Below are 27846 nucleotides of genomic sequence, written 5' to 3' on the forward strand. Positions count from 1 at the left end.
TTCACCCAAAAACTCCAAAACACCCTAAACCATTAAGTGTCCACCATCATGTTTGACTGTAGGGGTGGGGAAGTCTGCTAACATCTTCTCTCCTGTTCGTCATCTTTCACCAAGTCTTTTTTAGAGCCAGAAATGTCTAACTTGGACTCCACAGAACTTTCTTCCCGACTTTCACTCCCCAATTCATGTGTTTTTGCCGTAATACTAAGGAAAAGGCATATGAGGAGCTTTATGAAAAGTTCAACATCAAGGAAGGAGAAAAGGATTTGTACCGAGAAGGTGTGAGAGTGTGTTGAGAAGATGGGGGGAGTATTTTGAGCAGCTGATGAACGAGGAAAATGAGAGAGAGAAGGTTGGATGGTGTGGAGTTGGTGAAGCAGGAAGTGGATAGGATTAATAAGGAGGAAGTGAGAGCAGCGATTAAGAGGATAAAAAGTGGACCAGATGACATACCAGTAGAAGCATGGAGATGTTTAGGAGAGATGGCAGTGGAGTTTTTAACCAGGTTATATGATAAGATTTTGAAGGAAAGAGGATGCCTGAGGAATGGAGAAGGAGTGTGCTGGTACAGATCTTTAAGCATAAGGGAGATGTGCAGACCTGCAGGAACTACAGGGGAATAAAGTTAATCAGTCACACCATGAAGTTATGAGAAAGAGTAGTGGAAGCCAGGCTGAGAGAAGAGGTGACCATCTGTGAGCAACAGTATGGTATCATGCCGAGGAAGAGCACCACAGACGCATTATTTGCTTTGAGGATGTTGATGGAGAAGTATAGAGAAGGTCAGAAGGAGTTGCATAGTGTGTTGGTGGATTTAGAGAAAGCGTACGACAGGGTGCCAAGAGAGGAGTTGTGGTATTGTATGAGGAAGTCAGGTGTGTCAGAGAAGTATGAGGGTGGTGCAGGACATGTATGAGGACAGTGTGACAGTAGTGACGTGTGCAGTAGGAACGACAGACTGGTTTAAGGTGGAGATTGGACTGCATCAAGGATTGGTTCTGAGCCCTTTCCTGTTTGCAGTGGTGATGGACAGGTTGAAGGACGAGGTCAGACAGGAGTCTCCCTGGACCATGATGTTTGCGGATGATATTGTTATTGGTGGTGAAAGTAGGGAGCAGGTTGAGAAGAGCCTGGAGAGGTGGAGGTACGTGCTGGAGAGAAGAGGAATGAAAGTCAGTAGGAGTAAGACAGAGTATGTGTGTGAATAAGAGGGAGGGCAGTGGAGTGGTTTTCATTCGGAGTGACGAAGATGGACAGGATTAGAAATGAGTTTATTAGAGCGAAAGGGCATGTAGGACGAGGTGAGGGAGGTGAGATTGAGATGGTTTGGACAGGTTCAGAGGATGGACATGGGGTATATCGGTAGGAGAATGCTGAGGATGGAGCCACCAGGAAGGAGGAAAAGAGGAAGTCCAAGTAGGAGGTTTACAGATGTGGTGAGGGAAGACATGCAGGTAGTTGGTTTGAAAGAGGCAGATGTAGAGGACAGGGGGGTATGGAGACGGATGATCCGCTGTGGCGACCCGATGGCAGGAGATCTATCAGCAGGAGACCCACCTCGTGTTTGAGCACCGTGTTCTCTCCGCCTCCGTTGAGCTGAGCGTGCATGCCGTTCATGCTCGCCACCACTCCGGCGTCCTCGTACCTGCTCAGGGGGTAGATGGATGGCAGCGCAGGCACTTCATCATCGTCGTCGTCGCTGCCACTAAAAAATAAAATAAAAAACTTAAACATTTATGACACCTTTGATGTAACTGCATCCGGATAAAGTGTTTCTAATTAATACATATACATTTTATAGTGTATTTTATATCATTAACAAATGGCTGTGCTACAAAAAAGGTGGTAGTGGTTTAAGCATTGGACTTTGGACCTGAACGTCTTGAGTTCGAAATCGCCACCACAAGCTGCTAATAATGGGCCCCTTAGAAAGGCTCTCAATTAGTATAAATGAGAAAAAAGTCGTGCTGCCAAATGCTGTAAAATGTAAACACAAAATGACAAAACTCTTTGTACATAAAGACTCACAATGTAGGTGCCCTGTCTTGGGGCAGGAGGAGGCGTGGATGCTGCTGGACAGTGATCGGGGAACTAGAGGCAGACCCGGAGCCAGAGCCAGAGCCGGAGCTTCCCGAAGACATGCTTGGAGGATGAACCTCTGAAAGGTAATCTCGAGGAGGCTCAGCCTGAAGTGGCAGCTTCAGGTGAAGTTCCTCCCCTACAGGGGCATCCATGATTCCGCACGTGAGGATGTGAGAGAGGCTGCAATCGTCACAGGTGCACCTGGTGAACAAACAAAGATGGGAAGATTTGAATGTGTTGCAATACCAGGGCTTTTAGATTTCTACAACACTATTGCGAGCGTCACCTTCTGCGGTAGTTGCAGTTGGGACAGTCTGGAATGCTGAGCCGAGACGAGAGCATCTGCTTGACCGTGTCTGTAAATGTGCTGTCTCCTGCTAGAAACTTCTTACTGTTCTGTAGGAACTGTTACACAAACAGACAAAATGTTACTACACACCGTAACGTGTTCCCACCCTGTTGTCTTGGAGTTAAAAAAAAAATCGAGTACCTGCTCCTCAAAAAACCTCCTCTGTTTGAAGATCTCGCCGTCTTCTTTAAGCATCCGCTGCTTGGTTCGTAAAGACATCTGTTATGGGAGAGGGAGGAAACCGAATTCGGTGAACGAGTGCCGTGTGAAAGAATAATAGTGAAGGGAGAAATTTGAACAAGATAAATTTTTACATTTTTACTGATTAGAGACTTGTGCGGCTCGGTGTGCTGATTCGTGAGGTTTTGTCCATCCACTTTAAAAAGTAACTGGAACACAGAAAGAGAGAATTAAATTAGTTGAATATTACATTAAACTGCGTGCCAGATTTTGATGAGTAAGCGGATGAGAAAGGTAGTATTTCTCTAGAAAAAGTAACCATTGTTTGGACAGGCGATAGAAAGAACACCACCACCACGGAAAACTAACAAACAAAAAACGGTCTAAAGTGCTGCGGGAGCATGTCAGCATTGAGCCTTAGAGAAATCTACAAGACTCTATGATTGATCATAATTCTTGATCTCTGACGGAGAAAAACCATAGAAAAACAACATTTCGACTCGGAGATCCTACTGAGGAACACCGAGCTCCACACGGATCAAAAGGGCATGGCAGCTCCCAGCATCAGGCGTGAACAAAGCCTTACCTTGAATGAGGAACTGTTATTCTGTACTTACAATTGAAAAAATTCACTTCCAGAGGTGAAATCATCCACTAAGACGAGGCACGTATGCTGGAGTTTCGATCAGGAAGTGCCATTCTTGTTTTTTCCTGGTAACGTTTTACATTTCACTGCGGTAGCCTGCATCAATTACCTCTGTTGCTGGGCTACACTACATTCAGTGTCAGGCACTGAGGCAACTGACTGATCAGATCATCATCAGCATCATCTGCACTCTATTCTTATTATTCTAGAAGGTTGAAACAAATCCCAACCATATTATTAGAGGCATGAGAGAAAGCAATAGACTGAACCACTTTCTACCCCCTGCTCCACCCCATTCCCACCTACAAGCTATCATCGATGTCTATGAGAGCATTTGCATTCCAATCAGCACCGCATTTACGTATGCGCCCTTCTCCAGAGCAACTTACAACTGAGCAGCTGAGGGTTAAGGACTTTGCTCAAGGACCCAGCAGTGGCAGCTTGGTGGTGCTGGGACTTGAACTCATGACCTTGCGATCCAGAGTCCAAAGTCTTACCAAACAGCTACACCAAAACTTAATTTTTCTTTCGTCTCCCTGTCCTCTGCATCTGCCTCTTTCAAACCAACTACCTACATGTTTTCCCTCACCACATCCATAAACCTCCTCCTTGGCCTTCCTCTTTTCCTCCTTCTTGGTGGCTTCATCCTCAGCATTCTCCTACCGATATACCCCATGTCCCTCCTCTGCACATGTCCAAACCATCTCAATCGAGCCTCTCTCACTTTGTCCCCAAAACGTCCTACATACGCTGTCCCTCTAATACATTTGTTTCTAATCCTTGTTCTTCCTGATAAAAATCTCAGCATCTTTAACTCTGCCACCTCCAGCTCCTCCAAGCTTTCAGTCTATGCCACGGTCTCTAAACTGGACAGCATAGCAGGTCTCACCACTGTCTTAGAAACTTTCCCTTTCACTCTTGCAGATCTTTTATGTTAAACCCCTACTTCTACTCTTCTCCACCCACTCCATCCTGCCTGCACTACTTTCTTTACTTCTCTAACACACACTCAGTTACAGCAAAACTTGACTAAATACCAACAAACCTTGGTTCACGCAATCCTTCTTGACCAGAGCCCAAATCGGAGAACAAAGTCATTCAGAGCCACACAAGACAAGATGTCTTCCCCCAATCTGGAAACCTCCAAGTGGCTTCCAGTGCAGACCAGGCGTCCATCCCACCCTGCTCCAATTCACATCCTTCACCAACAACAATAGCTAGATTCCCCTAGAACCTAGCTATGCTTCAGCCACAACAATTCACACTCTACATTTCTAACAATACCGGCTCACCCCTGGACGCCATCCATCAATATCCCACCCTGCACCCCACCTGCTTTGAATATCTGCAAAGAGGATGTCTGTAAAGACTTTCAAAGGCTCGTGTCCTTCAAGTCTTTCCCCACAGGGTTCCTACACATCATTAATGTTAAAATTCCAGACTTTTCCAGACTCAAATCTGCAGACTTCCCAAAAGATTTTCAACACTATATTTAAGATCTGAAATAATGATTTTAAATTCCAACGATTGGATGAGTTACGCTACGATCGCTGATGTATGATATTATACTATCAAATCATTGCCGGAAGGTTGTAGCTCCTGTAGTTCATACAAATGAACACCGGAACCAAACCACGTTCAATGCACACCATTTTATTAAAACTGTAAACCTTCAATCCTACAGTAACGAAAGGATTCATCATGTGCAATTCACCAAGGAACTCCAAAACAGAACTAAAGTCCATTAACAAAAGCACCCTTTTGCCATGTTCACACGGATACGTTTGAAAACATTTTTCTTCACCGTTTTTGAAAAAGCTCTCCAATATGGATACATTAGAAAAAGCGGTTATCGGCTTGAAAGAGTCTAAAAAAACGAAGAAACGGCGGGCGGAAATTACACGTGTTGAAGCGTCTAACGTTTTGCTCATGCGCAGTACAGGGATGGAATCTCCATCCTATACCTTTTCCATACGCTTTCCAAATGCATAGGAACCCTGTTCCCAATCAACTAAGCTTTGATTTCTCACCCCCCCATAATAATAAAAAATAAATAAATGTGTGGTTCCAACCCCTCCCTCCCCCACCAAAAGAAAAAAAAAACATTCTTGCACCTTCATTCTCAATGACTGCAAGCCGATCAGGCTGATGTGAAGACATTTAAACCAGTGTAGGACATGCGGCCTGTGGGAGACTTCCCCTAAAAGTGAGAGTCTCCCAATGTCATGTATGCAGAACCCTGTATAATGTTTGACCTGCTCGTCCACGTAGTTGTCTATCCTCTTGCGGCACTCCATCCACTCCACCGCTACGGCCTTCATCTCCTGCTCCAGGGCGTGCAGACTGTCCAGCAGTGCCTTGTACATGCCCTCGCTGTACGAGTCGTGAGACGCCGTGCCCTGTCTGGACCACAGAAAAACATAGACTTGTCACCTGAACGCAGACTGTTTAAGCACAACCACGAGTCTGGGGTGTTTAAGCAGGACGTACTTGAGCTGAGCGACGAGAGTCGGCAGGCTGCTGTGCAGGATGGGCTCGGAGAACACCAGACTCTCGAAGAGGTGCTTGTTGTGCAGCTCCCACGTCACCTGGAACTTCTTGAGGTGCTCGTTCTCCTGCAAGAACAACAGCGAGGGGAATGAAGATGTATCCTCGAGTCAAAGCGCCGAGATCGTTTATTAAATATACGTAAAACAGTGTGTGTTGCGCACTATATGGACAAACGTAATAGGACACATGACCCAGAAGTGTGGAGGTTATTATACCAGTGAATGGAGACTAAATGTGGAATCGGATGTTCAAAAAGCACCAACAATCTCAATCAGATGTCCACAAACTTTTGTCCATACATTGTGTGTAATCACTCACAAAACCGGCTGTTTAATAAAACAAACAAGCAAAACCCAACAAACCAGTGTGAGCAGAAAGCTGCTGATGGTCCTGGCTGCCTGGCAGAGTGCACTGTACTCCTCCAGAAGCAAGGAGATGAACTGATGCGCCTGTGGAGGGCCATGTGTGGCCCCTGGGCCCTCGGGTCCCGCCGAAAGGTGCTTCAGGAGCCGGACCTTCATCTCCAAGACGTATTCTCTGGCCTGCTGCTCAAGCCGCTGGTACAGCTGGTACGGGTCCTTCTCACACAGCCTGGTGAAAGAGAAAACCACAAGCCAGAATGTGTAATTAGCAGTGCTGTTTAATAGAAAGGCATGAAAAAGATAAAAAATAATAATAATAATAATAAATAGAAACTGTACATATTTAAAATAAATTCTAGATCTTTTGAAAACTATCTATCTCTCATGTGCCTTTAAAATAGTCTTTTAAAGCACAAGTGAAAGAAATCTTAAAAAAAAAAATTCTGAGAAATGACTGAACCCTGAATCTCACTATCATGAAAACAAACCCAAGATCATGTGATTTTGTGGGAAAGAGGAACAAACATCAAGAAGTGATGTTATAAGAAAAATACATTCACTCTGATTCTTGTTTATACATAAAACAAAACAATTATGCTGTTTCAAAAATATTTTTCATTTTTTAAAGGAAATTTGTGTGCTTAATAGTAAATTGAGACCTCTAACACTGACATTTCCATCACATCCACAAGATCTCATTCTACACTCGAACAGGGGGGTCTGAACTGAGATACAATATAGAATGTGAATCAGTCATTAGTACAGCATCTGAGACAGGAGACTCCTCCTCCCCGTCTAAGACAGGAGACCCCTCCTCCCGGTCCGAGACAGGAGACCCCTCCTCCCGTCCGAGACAGGAGACCCCTCCTCCCCGTCCGAGACAGGAGACCCCTCCTCCCCGTCCGAGACAGGAGACCCCTCCCACCTGTCCGAGACAGGAGACCCCTCCCACCTGTCCGAGACAGGAGACCCCTCCCACCTGTCCGAGACAGGACACCTCTCCTCCCCGTCTAAGATGTGAGACCTGAACTATTTGAGACATTAGATCTTACTCTCCTGTCTAAGACAAGAGATATTACATGTCTGAGACAGGAGACCTCTCCCACCTGTCCGAGACAGGACACCTCTCCCACCTGCCCGAGACAGGACTCCTAACAGGAGACCTCTCCTACCTGTCAGAGACAAGAGACCTCTCCTACCTGTCAGAGACAGGGCACCTCTCCTACCTGTCAGAGACAAGGCACCTCTGCTCCCTCTCCGAGACAAGACACCTCTCCTCCCTGTCCGAGACAAGACACCTCTCCTCCCTGTCCGAGACAAGACACCTCTCCTCCCTGTCTGAGACAAGACACCTCTCCTCCCTGTCCGAGACAAGACACCTCTCCTCCCTGTCCGAGACAAGACACCTCTCCTCCCTGTCCGAGATGTGAGACCTCAACTATTTGAGACATGAGATATCACACACGTGTCTGAGACAAGAGACATTACATGTCTGAGACAATAGACCTCTCCCACCTGTCTGAGACAATAGACCCTACCGGTCTGAGACAAGCAGCTTTTCCTGTTTAAAACAAAAGACCTTACCCACCTGTCTGAGACAACAGACCTCTGTCTGAGACAACAAACCTCTGTCTGAGACAACAGACCTCAGCCACCCATCTGCTGTCTGAGACAAGAGACCCTACCTGTGTGAGACAAGAGACCTCACCCATCCGTCTAAGACAAGAGACCTCACCTGTCCACCAGCTCCTTCATGCTCTCCTTGTCCCGGTTTAGAGGCTGGTCCTGGTCGTCGGCCAGCGGTGTGCCGGTCTGGCGGTAGATGCAGCGCACCAAATAGCGCACCTCGGACCAGTGATTCTGCAGCTGCTGAGACTCTCGCTCCGACTCGGCTGTGATCTCCCTACAACGTGCAACCAGCCACATTTCACATATCACCATCTCTTTATCCACTGCTCTTTGCATCACTGAGATTTAAGCAGGAATGAATGCTTTGTTAGCTGGTTTCTCGTTCACGGGAATTGTACTGCAGATTCCTACACATTTTTCCCTGCAGACTTCCCTAAAGATTTTTAAGACCACATTTAACATCTGGAATAATTATTACGTTACAATCTCTGATGTATATCAAAGTCAGAAACACAGATGTATGCTATTATATTAGCTAATAATTGCCAGAAGGTTGTAGTAACTGTAACTCTTACAAATTGATACCAATTCAATTCATTTTTATTTGAAGTGCGCTTTTATCAATGAACATTGTCTCGAAGCAGCTTTACACAGATAACGTGGTGATAAAGAATGAGTATGATGTTCTTTATAAGTGTAAGTTTGACCCCGATGAGCGAGCCGGTGGCGACTGCGGCAAAGAAAAACTCCCAGAGATACCAAAACCAAACCATGTTTACTGCACAGCAGGTGATTAAAACTGCAATTGTAAAACAGTGTTAATCATTTATAAATGTAATTTTTAAACTGTAAACCTTCAAACCTACAGCAACAGAAGGATTGTTCATGTGCAATTCACCAAGAAAATACAAAACAGAACTAAAGTCCATCAACAAAAACACCTTTTGGATATGTTGTCATTTTTGAAAACGCTCGCCAAAGTGGATCCATTTGAAAAGGGTTTTGAAGACGATGACATTTTAACCGTTGACGCGACTTTTCAAAGAGCCAGAAAGTACATAAACGCCAGGCCCGATTGACGCAGTTACAGGTACGTAAGCTTTTTCGGACGTTTCAGTGAGGATGAGCAACTTTTGGGAAACGATTGAAAATCAAACGTGTAAAAGCATGGACAAAAGTGCAGTGTTTTTAGACGGGGGGAAAAAAGCCGTTTTAAAATGTGTCCGGATGTGTGTAGACGTAGCCTTCGTTTTACAAAAAATATATATTTTTTTTATAAATTCTTAATTTTATATTTTAAAAACCAAAAGTGGGCAACAGTATGGAAACACACATGCTTCTTAATACTCAGGAAATCATTTACATCAAATATCATACTCTCTCATACTTTTCCAAAATGTGTAGGAACCATGTCAGTACCTGGTACTAACCATAAAGTACAACTTACCCCAAGCTGTGAGTTCAGCTAAATGCTATTGGCTTTAATAAATAAATAAATAAATAAATAAATACATAAATAAATAATTGATCCTCAATATCCTTGACCTCCTGTTTCGGTGGAAATCATGGCAACACATTGAATTCAGTTTGACTGGTGTGTGTGGTGTACATATCGAGTCCCTAGAAAGGGGGTGGCTCAAGACTTCTGAGCACAACCTCACTGCCGCTGTTGGGCCCTTGAGCGAGGCCCCTGTCCCTCAATTCCTCAGTGGTATCAATGCTCTGTACAGGTATTTGCCATAGCCATAAAAGTGTGCCTGCGTGTAATGTATGTGGTCTGTGTGGTAGGTATTGTGTTTGTAAAGCTCCTGTACCTCCTTTCGCTGCATGCCTCACAGCCACACACAGTGTCTGTGGAGATGGGTGTGCTGAGGTCCGGCGTGGGTAAAGTGGGAGCACCGACGATTAGCCTTGCGTTGGGGCCCGCTGGGTCCTGGCTCAATCCACCGTTACCCACCGGCATACGTAACAAAAAGTCCTGACTCTGCACAGAAATGGGGTTTTGGGGAGACGGAAAGACATACAGGTGCGCATTTTAGTCTCGGACTGAAATCCAGGACATTTTTAATATTGTATATTTAATATCTAACCATAGTAATAAAACAGGGTTGGGGGGTTCTAAACCAAGATCAGAGCAGAAAACAAAATGCTCCTGTACCACACTCAATTTCGGCTAACTATAAATGCTAGGCAACATGCTGCTGCGTGTGTCCTTTGGTCATCTGGTGCACCGATTGTGCACATCATACGAATGCTAAACTGAACAGTGAAGGCGAAGGAGCAACAACACGTCCCCCACTGACTAAACCAGGGGTCCAAAAATGAAGGGCCGTGGCCACATTTGGAATGAGATTTCTGAACAATTCCAGAGATGTATTTAAAAATGTTTATATCATATATAAAATATATATTATCATATCTGTAGTTGATAAAGTTTTTTTTCCCTTAGTTATTAATAGAGTTTGAGGCACTGATAGAACTATCTGCAAAAATCCATACAGAGTTTTTCCGTTTACAGGAGCGCCATCTAGAGGCGAAATCACTGATGCCACATGCTGTTTGTCTTTACAGGGGAGACACAGGGAGAGCGCCATATTATATTTATTATTTAACATATATTCATTCATAAATGTAATTACACAATTAATATATTTATTTACTTAAACACATTTTCATGATTCAGTAGTTATTTTGTTTTGTTTTTTTTTAGTATTAAAGTTCAGTACAAATTTACATGGTGTTATTTTTTTGTTTGCTGTTTGTTTTCAATCCAGTATCCATTTTAATAAACTACAGGTTGATTAATCGGGTATCGGCGTGTACGATCCAACCGCGCAAAAAAAGTTTGGGAAACCCTGGTATGAACAATCTAACGCTGTGTCTCGTTTTAAAAACCACTTCACACTGATGAAAAGCTCTGGTTTAAGCACCGGGTTTTTGCATTTCTATCGATCAATAAATACTTTCAATCTATAGTAATTAAATAGTGATAATATGGAATCTATGGGATGCTAAAACAATCACGATGACGGCGGGAAAATGCTGGTCTTCGTTGACCAGAAAATATTTGGTGCATGAGTTTTATATTATGTTATTAGCTAAAAAGATAAGGATGTCCCCGAAACGTACCATGGAGGTCTGGTCAGGAGGGGGCTGCCGCTCGTCCTTCTCCACGGTGCGCTTGCAGTCGGGGCAGACGTAAAGAGGCAGCTGGAGGGCGCTGGAGGATTTTGGCGACTGGCCCGTGCCGTTCTGACCGGAATCCTGCGAAACGGTGTCTTTGCGCTCGCTGCGACAGAGCAGGCAGCGATCCCCCGTGGTGTAGGGCGCCCTCTGGTTCAGGCCGAAAGTGAAAGGGGTCTGAGAGACAGACAGAAAGAGGAAAAGGGCTCAGGTTATCAAGAGGGTCTCAGGTAATTACTGTAAATCCACTGTAGAAATCTTTTGCTGTTAGCGATGCCACGATGAGTCTGTGTGACGGTTATCTGTAACGAAATGAAGACATGAAATCACTGATCTGGATGTATCTCGTAAATAGAGATGGCAATCGAAGCAAAGCAGACTGTGCTCAGTGGTGGAACAACTTTCTACGGCAAGTAACCAGTTTGCATAAAACTTAAAAAGTGCATCAGAAGCAGCACATGCTACCTAGATGAGAGAGAGGGCTTGGACGATTTCTCGAGAAATTTGAAAACAAAAAAAGCTAATAATCTGCTTTGATGCTTCGTTTAGTAACTACACAGTGAGCACTGCGTTTTCCCACGGACCACTATTACTGACGCACCACCCGCTATACTCTGGAGTGCTCTTGGACAAGTAAATAAAGAAGACCCTGCAGAATGAAAAAAAAATGGAAAAAAAGGGGTGAGGAGAAGATTCAGGCCGAAGAAAACGGCAGAAAGTTTTCAAACATTTTGGACCATTGCAAACTAAAACATAAAGGAAACACCGTACCTTATTTTAAAGTAATTTCAAATCGATTTTTTTACATTTTTATTTATATCTTTATTTTAATGCAACATGGAACTGAAATGCACTTGAATGGGTTTGGTTTTCACAGATTGGAATTTCAGTAATAAAACATTCTTTTTTCTAAAAAAGAAAATGAAACAAACTACATTATAATAAGTATAATAAAATTACATTATAATAAGTAAAATAAAACTACATTATAATAAGACCAGTCTTATTTTCTCTTGTATATTTAGTATGTCTCTTCAACAAAGAAAATCGATTAATCGATGGACTAATCGGTAGAATACTTGATTACTAAAATAATCGACAGCCCTAGGTAAGAACATTTTTGCCAATGCGAGTGAGGGAAACAAACAGATCGTACCTAATATATTGACATTCGACATCAGAGTCAAAAACCGCTGCACAGAAACGAAACCCATCTGCACTGCAATGCCGTTTGACACTCACTAGATAATGTATAACGAGCTAACGCATTTCATTTCAAACTTAATCACGTTGCTAAAGAAAAATTGTGAAAGACGTCTGAACTGCACAGTCACCCTTAAAACCTAATGACCACCAATCTCCACAAGCATGCTCCAAAATTAAGGGGAACATCTCTTCATTGGTTATCGTCTTCTTTCGGCTTCTCCCATTAGGGGGCGCCACAGCAGATCATCCGTCTCCATACACCCCCTCTTTCCTCTACATCTGCCTCTTTCAAACCACCTGCATGTTTTCCCTCAACACATCCATAAACCTCCTTCGAGATCTTCCTCTTTTCCTCCTTCCTGGTGGCTCCATCCTTAGCATTCTCCTACTGATATACCCCATGTCCCTCCTCTGCACATGTCCAAACCATCTCAATCACACCTCCCTCACCTTGTCTCCAAAACATCCTACATGTGCTGTCCCTCTGATAAACTCATTTCTAATCCTGTCCATCGTTGTCACTCCCAACAAAAATCTCAACATCTTCAGCTCTGCTACCTCCAGCTCCACCTCCTGTCTTTTACTCAATGCCACTGTCTCTAATCCATACAACATCTCAGGTCTCACCACAGTCCTATAAACTTTCCCTTTCGCTCTCACAGATACTCTTCTATCACAAATCACTCCTGTCACCCTTCTCCACACACTCCACCCTGCCTGCACTCTTTTCTTCACTTCTCTAACACACTCTTTATTACTTTGCACTGTTGACCCCAGGTACCTGAACTCCTCCACCTTCTCCACCTCTTCTCTCTGCAACCGCACCACTTCACTGCCCTCCCTCTCATTCACACACATGTACTCTGTCTTACTCCTACTGACTTTCATTCCTCTTCTCTCCAGCGTGTACCACCACCTCTCCAGGCTCTTCTCAACCTGCTCCCTACTCTCACCCCAAATACCAATATCATCCGTTAACATCATAGTCCACCAAGACTCCTGTCTGACCTCGTCCGTCAACCTGTCCATCACCACTGCAAACAAGAAAGGGTTTAGAGCTGATCCTTGATGCAGTCCAACCTCCACCTTGAACCAGTCTGTTGTTCCTACTACACACTTCACTGCTGTCACACTGTCCTCATGTCCTGCATCACCCTCACATACTTCTCTGACACACCTGACTTTCTCATACAATACCACAACTTCTCTCCACCCTGTTATACGCTTTCTTTATATCCACCAACACACTATGCAACTCCTTCTGACCTTCTCTATACTTATCCATCAACATATTAAATCAAATAATGTGCTCTTCCTCGACATGAAACCATACTGTTGCTCACAGATGGTCACCTTTCTCTCAGACTGGCTTCCACTACTCTTTCTCATAACTTCATGGTGTGACTTATCAACTTAATTCCCCTGTAGTTACTGCAGGTCTGCACATCTCCTTTATTATTGAAAACCGGTACCAGCACACTCCTTCTCCATCTTGTTAAACAACCTGGTTAAAAAACCTGGTTAAAATCCAGTGCATCTCTCCTAAACATCTCCATGCTTCTACGGGTATGTCATCTGGTCCAACCGGCTTTCCACTTTTTATCCTCTTAATCGCTGCCCTCACTTCCTCCTTACTAATCCTATCCACTTCCTGCTTCACCAACTCCACACCATCTAACCTTCTCTCTCTCGTTTTCCTCGTTCATCAACCTGACTTAATTACCTTCCAGTCTTTCAAATAACAGAGAACACAAGTTGGGAAAACAGAGAGCCAATCCAAAACGCTTGGATGTCAATTATTTTTTAACCACCATAGGCTCCACATGAGACACTGGGGGCGGAGCTTCGTAAAAAAGAGGAACAGCAATCAGTCAAATATCAGCCCATAACTACATGTTATGCTACAGTACGATTACACCTTCAGTGACTTGCAGCTACAAAGCAACCAGAGACCATTTCCAATGAGAACCTGCGATCAGATATGCCCGGCTATGCAACTAGGATGGGTGGCAAATATCCGGTAAATTTCCATGAGAACTGGTAAAATGTCGGAAATTTCAAAGTTGAAAACTTACTGGGAATTTTATTTTATTTGGGAAATCATATAAACAATAAAATATACAAAATTTTTAACATTTATCATAAGCTGACAAGCATGCAAACTAATACAGATTTTAAGAAATTATTTAATTGTTAGTATAATTTTGTTGCATAATAATATAATGTAATATTTATGTCATTTACGTGAATTTAAAATTTTTTTTATGTGATGTGATATGATTTCCCAATCTTTTTGTGCGTCACGGACCAGTTTCATGCAGAACGATTGTCCATACAATAATGCATATTATATTATTATTATTATTACCTTATACAATTTAATTATTAATTTTTTATAAATAAAACACCGTCTGAACCACAAAAGGTTTACTTTACGAATAATTGGCACCAATAGTTGATTTCTGGAACTAATGCAATAGTTTTTCCGGCTTTCAGGAGGCTGTTGTTACGATGGCGGCCTCTAGAGGCGAATCACTGACTCAGAGAGCTACAGTTCATTTATTATTTATTAATAATATTGATTATTGAATATTTTCATATTTATCAGCACATTTTAAGGATTCAGTACTGTTTCTAAGTTCATTACTATTTTATAAGGAGTGTTATGTTTGTTTTTTGTTTAGTATTCATTTAAAAAAAATCAAATATTTAATCGGTTATCAGTAAGTATGATCCAATCTAGCTATCGGTAAAGTCCACTATCGTTCGACCTCTACTTTTAAGCGCATTCGCCAATCCATCCGCCTGAAAACCTCATTATGGATGTGAAAGGGGGAAGAGGGGTGTATCTGCACTATGACTAGCCAGAAAGAAAATGAAATACAAGATGCAAAAAATAAAAAAACTAACAGGTGTGTAGCAAGAAAACCGCGGCAGCACCCAAGCTCTAAAATGTAAAGCTGAGTGAAAATAATGGCGCCCTGACCACTGCTGCTGTGTAACTGTCCGCGATCCCGGGAGGAAATCTCATGCAGAGACAGAGATTTGATTATTACCTGGAGGACTCCGGAAAAGTCGGAGTTCACAGGGCCTTCGGAAAACTGCGGCGTACCGTTCCCCGGGACCTGGAAGAGTCGAGGCATGTCAGAATCTGTCTCTCTCTCTGTCTTACACACACAGGAAGTACCGGCAAAAAGCCTTTAGCGAGGTAAAATCTATTACTGTTGATATATATCAATCCCATAAACAAAAATTCACAATAGAGAATGTGTGTGTGTGTGTGTGTAAGAGTGTGTGTATTTAATCTGACAAAATTGGATAATCAGCTTGATTTATTTAAATCTACACAAACCACTTTACATTATATTGTGTATTTCCCAGCATGCCTCTGTACAACATATAGGCAGGAAAATACAGAATAAAACATTCATGTTTAAATCCATTCAGTCACATGTTCCAACCAGCCAATCACTGAGGAGGTAAAGAGCCTTTAACTCCGCCCTTATGACCCTTTCACCCCTATTTACTATGCTAATTCTGAAACGTGATTGGTCGGGAAACTTTGTGCAACAGCGCGGCCATGAGGGCAGATCAGTATGTAGCACAGAGTGCGAGTAATGTGGATGCACTCGTTCTAATATGATGCTGTTCTGAGAAAAAGAGAGAGAAAGTGAAAGAATGAGAGAAAGAGAAAGCGTAAGAGAAAGAGGACAAGAAAGAAAGAAAGCCAGCATGATGGAGACAAAGAAAAGGAGCAAGGAAAAGATAAAGAAAGCGAGAAAGATAGAGATCAAGAGCAAGAAAAAAAAGAGAGGAAGAGAACGCAAAAAAAATAAGGGATTGAAAGAACATGAGAGAAAGAAAAAGCAAGAGTGAGAGAAAGAAAGAGAGTAAGCAATGGTGTGAGAGAGAAAGAGTTCAAGAGTAGGATAAAAAAGAGTGCAAGGGAAGAGAAAGAGGGAGGAAGAGAGTGAGAGAGAACGAGAGCAAGGGAAAAGGATTGCAAGAAAGTGGAGAGAGAGAGAGCGAGAGAGAGAGCGAGTGAGAGAGAGAGAAATAAAGTGGATGTGGTGGTAATTGGCAGTGGTATAAGAGGAATCCACACCTCACTCCCCACTGCTCAACCCAGAGATGGTGAAGAATCTTTTCTTTCCCTTCCGAAATTCTGCCTTCAGCTTCACAACCAACATGTGATTGGCCACAACAGAGAAAGAGAGAGAAAAAGAGATAGAAAGAGAAAGAGAGAGAGATCGGTTTGTATTCTTTCCTCAAGGATCTGCTTGATGCAATGAAATCCTGCAAGCTTTCTTTTCCTGTAGAGTAACATCTCTGATCATCTTCAGGCATGTAGGAGACAAATAAAGGGACGGACTGATGGGAAGCAAAAGACGGGGGCAGATTTGACAGGGACAGTTATAAGAACAAAATGACAAAAATACATTTTGGGGACAAATTGGCCAAAGAAAAATGATGAAGACAGAGTGATGGGGACAAACCGGTGAGATGGAAAATGACAAGGACAGACTGATGGGGACAGATCGACACGAAGAAAATAACGAGGACAGACTGAAAGGGACAGGAATTAGGACAAAATGCTGGAAAGAAAATCATGTGGACAAAATTACAAGGCACAAACTTAGCAAATATCGGTCTATTTATTCCGTTTTTTTTAGTAACATTTTTGTCTCCATAGGATACTCGGTTTTTGTCCAATCAAAACCAGACCACACCCTAAACCGCTGTCTTGTCTCGCTATGTCCACTTGTCCATCTGGCAGAAATAAAAGTAAAACCATGGGTCGTATTAAGTGTCGTATCTGTACATGAGCCCGGCTCTGACTAACTCGATCAGTGTACGACTCTGCAGGGATGTGAGATGACATCACAAACAATCACACACACACACACACACACACACACACACACACACGAATCTGGTGCCTGTGCTTTTTATAATTATCCCTGAAAACGTTACACGGTTTACTTTATAGAAAAACACGAGTCGAGGTCAAATCGTCTCCTTTCCTTAAGTCAAGACAATCGGCCTCGGTTACGGATGCTGTTACCGTAGCAACAGAAAGTCGCTGGACGGGGAAGAAGTCGTGATGAACGTCATAAAGCAGGTAGCTAAAACATCAATGACAGATCACATGACTGCTGAAATCCAAACCACCAGACGTCGTGACCAGTGGACAGCATTGCTCCGATTGCTCGGAATTAGTGTGCGACACGTGAATACAACCCCGAAGCCCTATTCTGACGGAATTAGTTGTACGTTTGGAGGCGGAGTCACGGGCGAAATGAGGCTAGTCGGCGTTTAAAAGGTTGTCTCTGAGAAACGGCTTTGGGTTTTTGGAAGGTTCCATCACATTTCAGAAAACATAAATCCAAGAACAAATACTTTGTTTTTTGTATATATGCGGATTTCTGCACTAAACCAATATTTTGTGTGCAAATTAAATTTTTTTTTTTTTTACACTTTTACACACATGCCGACTTTCTCCTGCCGCAGTCTGTTGTACTTCCTGTATATCTTGCATTAAAGATGTCTCGTCCAATGAGCAGTAAGTATTGCATTCGCAAACTATATCCACCTTCTCCGGGTTTGTCCGAATTGTTGTTCTGTTTTCGAATTTGTTAATTCTTTTTCTGATTTGTTTTTTTTCCCCCCGGATTTGTGATTTTGTTGGATTTGTTAACGTGTTTTTGAATTTGTGATTTATTTATTTTTTATTATTATTATTATTATTATTTTGTTTTCTGTATTGATTTTCGGATTTTTTTATTTATTTTGCGTTTCTCGGCCACAGTACAAGTAGTTAAAATATAACAAAATCCAGCCATATATTATTAAGTCGTCCATCCACGCACATTTTCGCATCTAATAGTAAAAAATCCAGGTCACACCTAAAGTGTGGTGGAGCAGGTGATGGGACTCTGTTACAGCTTGGGGATTCACTGTGCAGCTGTGAAGCTCATTACATTCAACACACACACACCTCAAATGATCCAAATTCCCGTTGGCCTGAAGTCCATGAGTAAAAGAACTACTTCGGAAGCACCATGATTCGTGCTGATACCGAATACCGGGTCTTTACCTGAGCATATAGAAATAAGAGCTTGTATCATCTCAGTGCTCAGAGACCTGAACTCCTCAAATCTGACAGCTACATTATTATACAGTTCCTCATGCGGTGTGTGAGATTATGGCATTGCCAGACCCATTAGTGGCCCGTCAGTGGCAGCTTGGTGGCACTGGGGTCTGAACTCACGTCCTTCCAATCACAACCATTAGCGCTTTTGTTTCTTCTATCGAGCGAACGCATCTCAGTCTCCGAATGATCTCGTCTTGTCTGGTCATTATGTCATAGTATCAGATGTTCATATCAGAAGCACGTCGTCAGACTGATATCTCACACACTCACACACACACACACACACACACACAGGGTAGTCATGCAACCATTGCCTACAACTTGCCTGCAATTACAGGATACATAATGTGTGCTGATGTGTGCCAGGACAATGAGGAAAAGGAGGATGAGAAAGAGAAAGGTGAGGAAGAGGAGGTTGAGGAAGAGGAGGATGAGAAAGAGATGATTACGGCCCTGTTCTGAGACATGAGACATAATGGGATGTGGTTTGTTGTGTCACATTATTTCATTTAAAGGTGTGCGCTGACCCAGGACAATAAGGATAGGAAAGGAGGACAAGGATGAGCAGGATGAGGAAGAAGAGGACGAGGAATATGAGGAAAAGACGCTGACCCTCCTGTTAGAAGACATAAGACATAATGTGTTGTGTTCTCTTATGTCACATTATTTTATTAAAGGTGTGGGCTGAAAGGGATGAGGAAGAGCAGGGTGAGGAAAAGCAGGACGAGGAAGAGCGGGACGAGGAAGAGCGGGACGAGGAAGAGCGGGACGAGGAAGAGCGGGACGAGGAAGAGCGGGGTGAGATGCTGTTCATCCTGCATAATGCGTCGTGTTATGTTGTCAAACGCAAGACAATTTGGACGATGAGGATGAGAAAGAGATGCTGTCTGTCCTGCTCAGAAACAGGAGACAATGCGTCGTGTCATGTCATTATTTCACCAAAGGTGTGTGAGGACCCAAGACAATAAGAAAGAGGAATATGAGGAGGAGGAATGGACGCTGTCCTGTCAGAAAACTGTAGACGTAATGTCACGTCGTGCCACATGAATTCACCAAAGGTGTGTTCCAACCACAGACAATGGAGAAGAGAAGGACGGGGAAGAGATGTCCGTCTTGTTTGGAGACAGGAGACATAATGTGTCAGAGACATGAGGCTTGATGTGTCACGTGACATTATTTCACAAAAAGGTGGACACTGACTCAAGACAACGAGAAAGAGCGGAATGAAGGGGAGAGGGATGAGGAAAATTAGGAGGAGGAAGAGAAAAAATAGGTAAACAAAGATGAGGAAAAAGAGGAGTATGTCCGTCCTGTTCGGAGACATGAAGTGATGTACCATGTCGTGTCACATTATTTCACCGTAGGTGTCTGCTGACCCAAGACCCAAGGAGGAAGATCAGGATGAGGGGGAAGAGGGGCCTGTTTTCTGAGATCTGCAGTGAACTCCGCAGACACAAGACACCCTGTAAATAACCTGCTCTGTATGGAACCCTGATTAGAAACAAAACAAAAACTGTGTGTGTGTGTGTGTGTGTGTGTGTGTGTGTGTGTCCTGAGTGCTGGGATCTGACTGATCATCACTGCTGTTCAATCAGCTGAAATAAAGCAGAATGTCAACAGCTAATCCTGGCTTTCTTTGCTAGCCATCCCTCCATCCTCTCTCTCTCTCTCTCTTTATCCCTCCATCCATCCAGAACCAGGTTTGTGATAACGCTTCAGCATCTCCTGCTGTTTTAAAGCACATCATTGCTCGCAATACCAATAAACAATGCGGTATTCTGGCCACACTGAACCCAGACACTACACCACTATCCCTGGCTAGCTTGACTAGCTTCTTAGCCGGGCCGCGTATCTCAGAGACGCCGGCTGGAAGTCCAACAAACGTTAAAAACAACCATCAAATTTGTTTTTTCTCACCTCTTCGTTGAGGCCCGAGTCTCCGTTTCCAGCGCTCCCCGTGGTTAGGAAGCTCCTGGCGGAGGCGGCTGTGACGACAGACTGAGCAGCCCGGGCCGCGGTTGAAGCCTCGGACTTTCCTGGCGCGCCGCTCGCGCCGCCCCGCTTGTTCTTCCTGCGCTTCGCTCCGCGCTTCGCGTCGGTCGGACTCATAATTATTATTCTGTATGACAGCAGCACAAGAAAACAGAGGGACAGCTCGCTTTCCGTCCACAAGACGCCGCGTCTTACCTGTGACGTCGGGCTTTTTAATCGTGTGATACAATATATGATTCGATTTTTTATATATATATATATTTTTTCAAATAAATATATATATATTTTAAAAGAAAATAGGAAAAAGCCTAACCCGATCTGCTCAGAGTTGCTAGCAAGACTTCAAGTTCCAATATGGCCGGACTCGGCCAATTGGGTTTACGCCCTTACGCAAAGGCGGAAGTGATTTCATGGGAAATGTAGTTTTTTTAGGCATATTGTCCCAAATGACTACAAATCTATATTATCTAATATGTATGTATCTTACCACCATGTACTCGAGTTAAAGCAGATATAAAATATTACTCCTTTAAACTTTCACTTGAGTAAAAATACAAAAGCCTCCAAATTTACCAAAGTACTATGATTTATTACGGCTATAATGTTTTGTTTTTTGGTCATAAGACTCTTCAGTTAATCAACTTTATGTGAAAAGACTCTCAGCACACTGATCTATTAATAGAATCATATTCATGACTCAAACACTGATTGATATCTATTAAAATTATCAAAAGCCCAAAACCTTCTTTTCAACTAATTACAGAAAATCGCACAAATAAGGTCACGTGTGTTGTGTCGAGTTCGAGTTTGGAGTTTCTTCATCATTTATTCCTCTCTAAATGTTCTGCTTGATGTTGAACTGATGTTGAACTGCATGTTGGTGATCAGTAGATACACCAAGCGCCAATCAGAACACGTGTAAAACAGAACGCATGCTCGATCCTGATTGGTGACTCGCTGCGTGTTTGACCGGTTACGTTTTTATCCACTGATAAATAAAAAGGAACGACTGATTGAAAATGTAGTTGAGTAAAAAGTCAGATATTTCACTTTGAAATGTTGTAAAGTTAAAGTCTCCCCAAATAAAAATAATTCAGTAAATTACAGATACGTAAAAAAGCTACTGAGTACAGTAACTAATTATTTTGTTACTGTCCACTACTGCTTACCACATATAACACCAGTCAAAAGTTTAGGTACAGCTAATAAAAATAATACTGTAATGATTGAGGATGTTTTTTTCCTTTTAAATTCCTCTCAAGGTTTCTTCCTTATTCCATCTCAGGGAGTTTTTTCCTTCCCCCCTGTCGCCACTGGCTCACTTATTTATAAAATAATAATGGATAAATTTATAGACTTCAAGTTAAAATTGTCGGCCGATTGGGTTTACACCCTTATACGATGATAAAAGTTTAGTTTTATGGAGAATTTGTAGTCTGTAGTCTGCTGTTTTTATGCACCAATTGACAATATATCAATATATATTCCCACATACAGAGCCAATCAAAAGTAGCATTACCACTCAAACAGTACCAAAAGTTAGGACAAAGCTAACGTCATGATAAAACTGAAACGAGTGGACATTATTTCATCTCGTGGAGTTTCCCTTGACAATGTCATCACTCATCAGGGTTAAACTTATGGGCACTAAACGTATAAATTCATATTTTATAACCTATTTATCTCCGTGAAGCTGCTTTGGGACAATGTCCGTTGTTAAAAGTGCTATACAAATAAAATTGAATTGATTTATGTTGTCTTATGGAGCACCTTGGTCCTGGGAGAATGTAGTTTCTTTTCACTGAGTTCTTGTACTTTATATGATTGGAATGAAAAAAGCCGACTCGACTCGAACAAAAGTTGCCATGGTTCCCCTGCATTTATGGTTTAATATTTATAAAATAAAAAAAAGCAAATAAATAAACAAAATCATGACTCTGTGATTATGTAACTAACTAATTCAGTTTTATTTTTAACTTCTGGTTCAGTGTAACTTATAGCACAAAAAAAAAAAAATCATATATATGCAATGCAGCCGCATGCTTGCGATATCAGTGACCTCCAATCAGAGATGTGAAGCTGCTCCTTTTTTTTTTTTTTTTTTATAAAGTTTACACAATTTTAACGGGCCGCAAGTCGACTCATGGAGAGAGGATTTTGCAGCTTGGAAATAAAATGTAAAAAAAAATTGTATGTTAAATAAAATGAAGATCTGTGTTAATCGCCCTTTTTATCCGTTTCATCCACTGTACATTAATATAACATTAATTGGATGCATAAAAATTTGCTTTAATCTAAAATCCAAAATTACATTAAAATCTAAACACTAAATCAATTGGTATTACATAATTAATGATTACATTTATAATATCAGGAGATGATGAAGATACAAGCAGTAACTCAGAGGGTAAAATGTTGGACATCTGATCAGGTCATGAGTTCATAATCGCAGCACGGCCAGCATTAAAAAAAACCCAAAAACGAATAAATAAAGGAGAGACGACTGCGGTAAAAGTTTTTTCCCCTTTATTTCACCTTGACTCCATAACGCAAAGTCACTTTCAACACAAGAAGCCTGAAATGAAAATCAGCTCAAAGCAGCTCAAATATACAGCACTAAAGCATCAAAGATGTTTTGAGGAACAGATTGTTTCGTAGCTGCAGCGTATGAGGTTTATAACAACAGTACAACTAATACACTGAATATAATGCTGAATTGAATAAAGATTATTGCTGAACGTGTGTGTGTGTCATAGAGAAAGATTATAGTCAGATACAGGAGTAAATCATGCGTGTCTTTACTAGATTATCCAACAAACCTGAAGGGTGAAAAAATAGACAAAAAGTTTGTGGACACCTGACCATGAGATTCGGATGTACTTTTTGAACATCCTATTCCACATTTATTCCCCATTTACTGTTATCATAACCTCCACTCTTCTGAAAATATGTTCTACTAGAGATTTGAGTGGAGATTTGTGCTCATTCAGCCACAAGGGTGTTAGTAATATCAGGTACTGATGCAGGTGAGGTGAGGAGTCCTGAGGTGCCGTCAATGTTAAACAATTGATCTCAAAGGAGTTCAATAAGATTGAGGTCAGAGCTCTACAGCAGGCCGCTCAAGATCTTTCACCATATCCAACCCATGTAAATACAATTTTATAGAGCTGTCTTTGTGCACAGGGAACATGCCATGCTGGAACAGATTTGGGTCTCCTGGTTCATGTGAAGCCAAAATATCATGCTACCACATCCAAAGACATCCTATACAAGTATGTGTCCAACTTTGGGGTAACATTTTGAAAGAATCACATATGGCTGGAAAGGTCAGGTGTCCCGATACTTTTGTCCATGTAGTGTAGCTTAGAAAAAAAAAAAAAAAAAAAACGATTGAAGATCTGATAAAAACACTGCCATACTTCTAACATGAAGGTACTGGAGCAGAACTAATGCAGAATTACAGCATATTACAGCAAAGAGGCACTAACCTCCTAATTAACCTCCTAATTAACCTCCTAAATAACCTTCTAATTTACCCACAATCAGCCCTTCACATTATTTATTCAAAAGGCAAATGTCTCATTTCTTACAAAAAAATGAAACCCATTTTCAAGTCTAGTAGCCCATGTCAAACAAACACACACATTTCCACACACACTAGTGAAAAATCACACTTTCCACATTCATTCATGCCGATCGGTTCACACAATAAATAAAACACACTCATATTGCCTGCTAAACGCAGAGTCTCGTACTACAAAAGCGTCTCGTACTCCACCGGGGGAATGGAGACATGCCGCAGACAGATGTGCAGCGCTGACAGCACAGCTGGAGGCCACAGATACAAACCCTAAAATAAAGCACTAAAAAAAAAGTATTGGTTTTTAATAATAACAAGGTTAATTTAAGTAACGATATTTATTGCATTAGTGTACACGAAACCGACACCAAATTGTTCATCGGAGTTATTCGGATTTGTATTTATAACTCAAACTGATTTAAATAAGGATTAGAAAAAAACAACAACGAATATGTTTAATGATCATTTCTGGGATTCGAAAAAGAAAAAAGCGAGAGGTTAAACGATGGGGGTGCCAATATTTACGCCTGCAGTTTACTCTCGAAAAGACTTTCTTAAAGAAAAGAAAGAGGTTCTTCTTCACATGTACATTACAGCACAGTGAAATTCTTTCTAAAGTCAGAATGGTCTACGTTTGTCCTCGGCAGTATTGGTCCATGCGAGGAACCTGTCTTTGTGTGAGCAGTTCATCCTGATTGTCTTTTGGTGTGAGGAATGGTTTCTGTGCACAAAATGCAAACCCAACATCTCTGGAGTATCATTGCTGATGTTGTGCATCACTTTATGGCCATTACTGAACATATTTTATCATGGCCACACAGCATCTCTAACTGGGTTAGGCAGAAATTCACCTAGAGTATTTGTGAAAGTGCATTGATGAACAGAATACTTATAAAGGAAAGAGCATACGATGAGACGATTTAGAGAACGAGTCACCAAAAAAAATTACAGAAAAAAGAAAATGTAAAAAATGTTGACAACTCTCATGTAATTCTCATTTATCTCACTATGGGTGCATCCTCATATCACTACACAGCCCCCACCAGGCTGAAATGCTTACACAAGGCAGTCTAGGGCCATATAGTAACTGCTTAGCTTCCTGCCCATAGGCTCAGGATTTAGTGGACTAATGGCTTAAATAACATTAACCACTTCATGAAGGAATGTTCACAAAGCTCCACTTTAGTCAGATCATTTTTAAAACACATCTTAGTCTTTTTTTAATATTTGAATATGCTGATTAAGGTGAAAGAATTGAAAAAAGGGGCATTTAAAAAAAGTCTTTTAAAAATGACTTTTTTATGGCATGGGTCACATGACTGAAGCACACTTGACCCACTCAACTTAACAAGATGGTGGACGATGTCTTACTGCAATTTCTAATCCTGCTAGTTTGATTGCATTGTAAAAAAAAAAAAATTTTACTTTGTACAACTTGCAGATTGCATTTTTTTCCCCAAAGGTGTTTATCCTCAATGCATCACTGCATCAATTCAATGAGACAGAAAGCAAACAAACACCTGACAGAATCCACACGGGGAGGAGCTTCTAATGTTTTCATGCATGCAGAGTACAGCAATGTGGGAGTTGTGAGACGTTTCAGTGTGGAACAAGCATATAAACGCTATGAAAACATCAGTGTAGATGCAAAGCATTTTTCATATCGGATTAACGTGGACGTAGAATCAGAGTGCATGGGAACGGATTTGAAAGTTGCACTGAATTTTTAATAAAGAAACTGAAACACTAATAAACTCATTCAAATTTTACTTATTGCTCAGTCTGAATTAAAAAGATACCAGGTTCTGGTACGGTCCATGTATGTTGCATAAATCTTTTCAATAAAAAAAAATAAATAAATAAAAAAAGATGAAAACTTTTTTGAAATGCACTAATTTTGCTTAAAATGTCAAATATTTTAAATACGCCTCATTTATATATTATTTTTATATTTGATTTTTTAGCCTTGTTTTTTTTTTTTTTTTTGACTTACAAAAACAATTACTTTGAGTTATTAAGGGTTTGTGATTAACTATCAGTGCATAATGCATCAGTGGCTTTATCCAACATTCTGGCTTCAGGCCAAAAAGTTCATATGGATCACTTTATGCTTTTTAAAAGCAATAAGAGAGAGACAGGAAATGGGAGACCCACACGTCCTCTTCTAAAAAAAAAGTTATAAAATGCACAAAAATGCTCATTGCATAAAAAAAAAATCACTCTGCACCATGTGGTTCTAGATCATATTATTCATCATTTGTGCAAATAGCTCCAATGGGGACATTTTTTCCTAGGAAAAGAGTGCCAATGAAATTTCCTTTGACTTCCAGATTAGTGGTGGATGTTAGATTGGAAATATTGTGTATTTCAGGGCATTGATCATATTCGGTATTGTTAAATTTATCAGACTGCACATTGTGTTATTAAACAAAATGAGAAAACGAACAAATAATGAATTTTCAATTATTTGTGTGGCTCAGAAACAAATAGTAATTATCCAAAATGAGTGAAAAATAAAATCAACATACACGGACTGAATCGAATAATTATAGTTTAGTCTGAATTCGAAAAAATAAAACCTACCAAAAAGAAAGCAGAACCAGAAACATGAGATTTTGTATTATATATCAATCCTATGTTTCAATTTCAGTATTAAAAATTCAATGGTCGTTCAATTTCCTCATTACAACTATTTGTTATTTTAAAACATTGAACAAGAAACAGCTCCAAAAAAAAAGGCAAAATAAAGAAACAAAACAAAAGCTGGAATGGATTTAAAACGGAACTTGTTATTGTATATGTTGTTGTCAGTCTTCCTTCCTCTTCCATATGGTGTATTTGTTCTAAGCGGATCTATTCCTCCCGCTCAAAAGCTCGCTCCCCATCCGGTTCTTCCATGCATTGAGGAGAGGATGGAGAGGACGACAGGGGAGGGACCTCAGAGAAGGGCTGGGGGCAGGGTAAAGCCTGAAGAGGGGCATCTCCGGGGCTTTTGGGGTCCTCTGGTAAGCCAGAGGGGCATTTCTTCTGTGAGCCGCTGTGTCCCAATCGTCCTTCCCCTTCAGCGCTGTTCCCCTGACTGCGACGGCACAACTGCAGCTTTTCCTTATCTAGAGCTGTGTTCTACAGGAAGAGATAAAGAGCTCAGAGGTCATGTGTGTGTACATGGAAGGTGGAAAACACACATAGATTATGGGTTATGATGTGAAATGGACATGGAAAAACATTTTGAAGAATTCAGGAGTACTCATGTGACATTTCACTTCTCTTATTCGTAATATTCTTATACTCAGTGTGTACTTAAGAAGCTTCTATACGTATACAGTATGTAGATTAAATATGATATGAGAGAGAGTGAGAAAACACGAGTGAAATTCCTGGCACATTTTTCCCCTCAGACTGGTTTATCAACCGGTTCTGATTACTGGGGAGAAATTCACCGTGCCTCGCCAATACATTTTGGTTGAAATGTATGTTGTACGACAACCATTATGCTGCTTTCACAAAAACCTATAGAGAAAGTAAGGTAGTAAAAAAAGGAATCTCTGGAAAAGTAATCCAGTGAAAAGCTGAAACGTATGGAGAAAAATATCATTTTCGAAATTAATCAAAGGAAAAACAAACCCAGTAACAACCTAATAAAAAATAAATGAATAAATAAAAGTTGAAAAAAAAAAAAAAGCTTAGAAAAGAGAAAAAGAGAAAAAGTAACCTAGGGTATAAATAAGTGAAAAAATAAACTATTTAAAAATTTAATTTAGAGAAAAGTAAGCTAGTGATAAAATTTACCTAGGGGGAAAAAATAGTGAAAAACTGACCTAGGGAAAAGTAATAAATGAAAAACTAATATAATAAAAAAAATCTAACCAAAGAAAAAAGTAAGATGGTGAAGAACTAACTTTCTTTCAGCTTCTCCCATTAGAGGGCGCCACA

General features: G+C 41.3%; 2 protein-coding genes across 10 annotated transcripts in view; both read right to left on the minus strand.

Moving 5' to 3' along the window:
• fam193a (family with sequence similarity 193 member A) overlaps positions 1-20892 on the minus strand; it is a 29968-nt gene extending 9076 nt beyond the window's left edge. The window contains exons 1-13 of the mRNA XM_046874156.1: positions 20259-20892; positions 15244-15312; positions 10928-11158; positions 9613-9782; positions 7905-8072; positions 6170-6398; positions 5748-5872; positions 5513-5660; positions 2746-2820; positions 2573-2650; positions 2369-2487; positions 2029-2283; positions 1558-1705 (exon numbers count right to left, since the gene is read on the minus strand). Coding sequence (XP_046730112.1) covers positions 1558-1705; positions 2029-2283; positions 2369-2487; positions 2573-2650; positions 2746-2820; positions 5513-5660; positions 5748-5872; positions 6170-6398; positions 7905-8072; positions 9613-9782; positions 10928-11158; positions 15244-15312; positions 20259-20450 — 2007 coding nt within the window. The 5' untranslated portion in view covers positions 20451-20892. The remainder of the gene's footprint in view (positions 1-1557; positions 1706-2028; positions 2284-2368; positions 2488-2572; positions 2651-2745; positions 2821-5512; positions 5661-5747; positions 5873-6169; positions 6399-7904; positions 8073-9612; positions 9783-10927; positions 11159-15243; positions 15313-20258) is intronic.
• A 1950-nt stretch (positions 20893-22842) lies between these two features.
• Positions 22843-27846, minus strand: part of dclk2a (doublecortin-like kinase 2a) — a 67807-nt gene continuing 62803 nt past the window's right edge. For 7 of the 9 annotated variants that reach the window (XM_046871951.1, XM_046871928.1, XM_046871920.1 and 4 more), the window contains one exon: positions 22843-27036. In XM_046871951.1, the coding sequence (XP_046727907.1) occupies positions 26767-27036 (270 nt within the window). In that variant the 3' untranslated portion in view covers positions 22843-26766. The remainder of the gene's footprint in view (positions 27037-27846) is intronic. The other 2 variants (XM_046871970.1, XR_006928344.1) reach the window with 2 other exon arrangements.

The sequence above is a fragment of the Silurus meridionalis genome, chromosome 2 (genome assembly GCF_014805685.1).
Source record: "Silurus meridionalis isolate SWU-2019-XX chromosome 2, ASM1480568v1, whole genome shotgun sequence".
NCBI lineage: Eukaryota > Metazoa > Chordata > Actinopteri > Siluriformes > Siluridae > Silurus > Silurus meridionalis.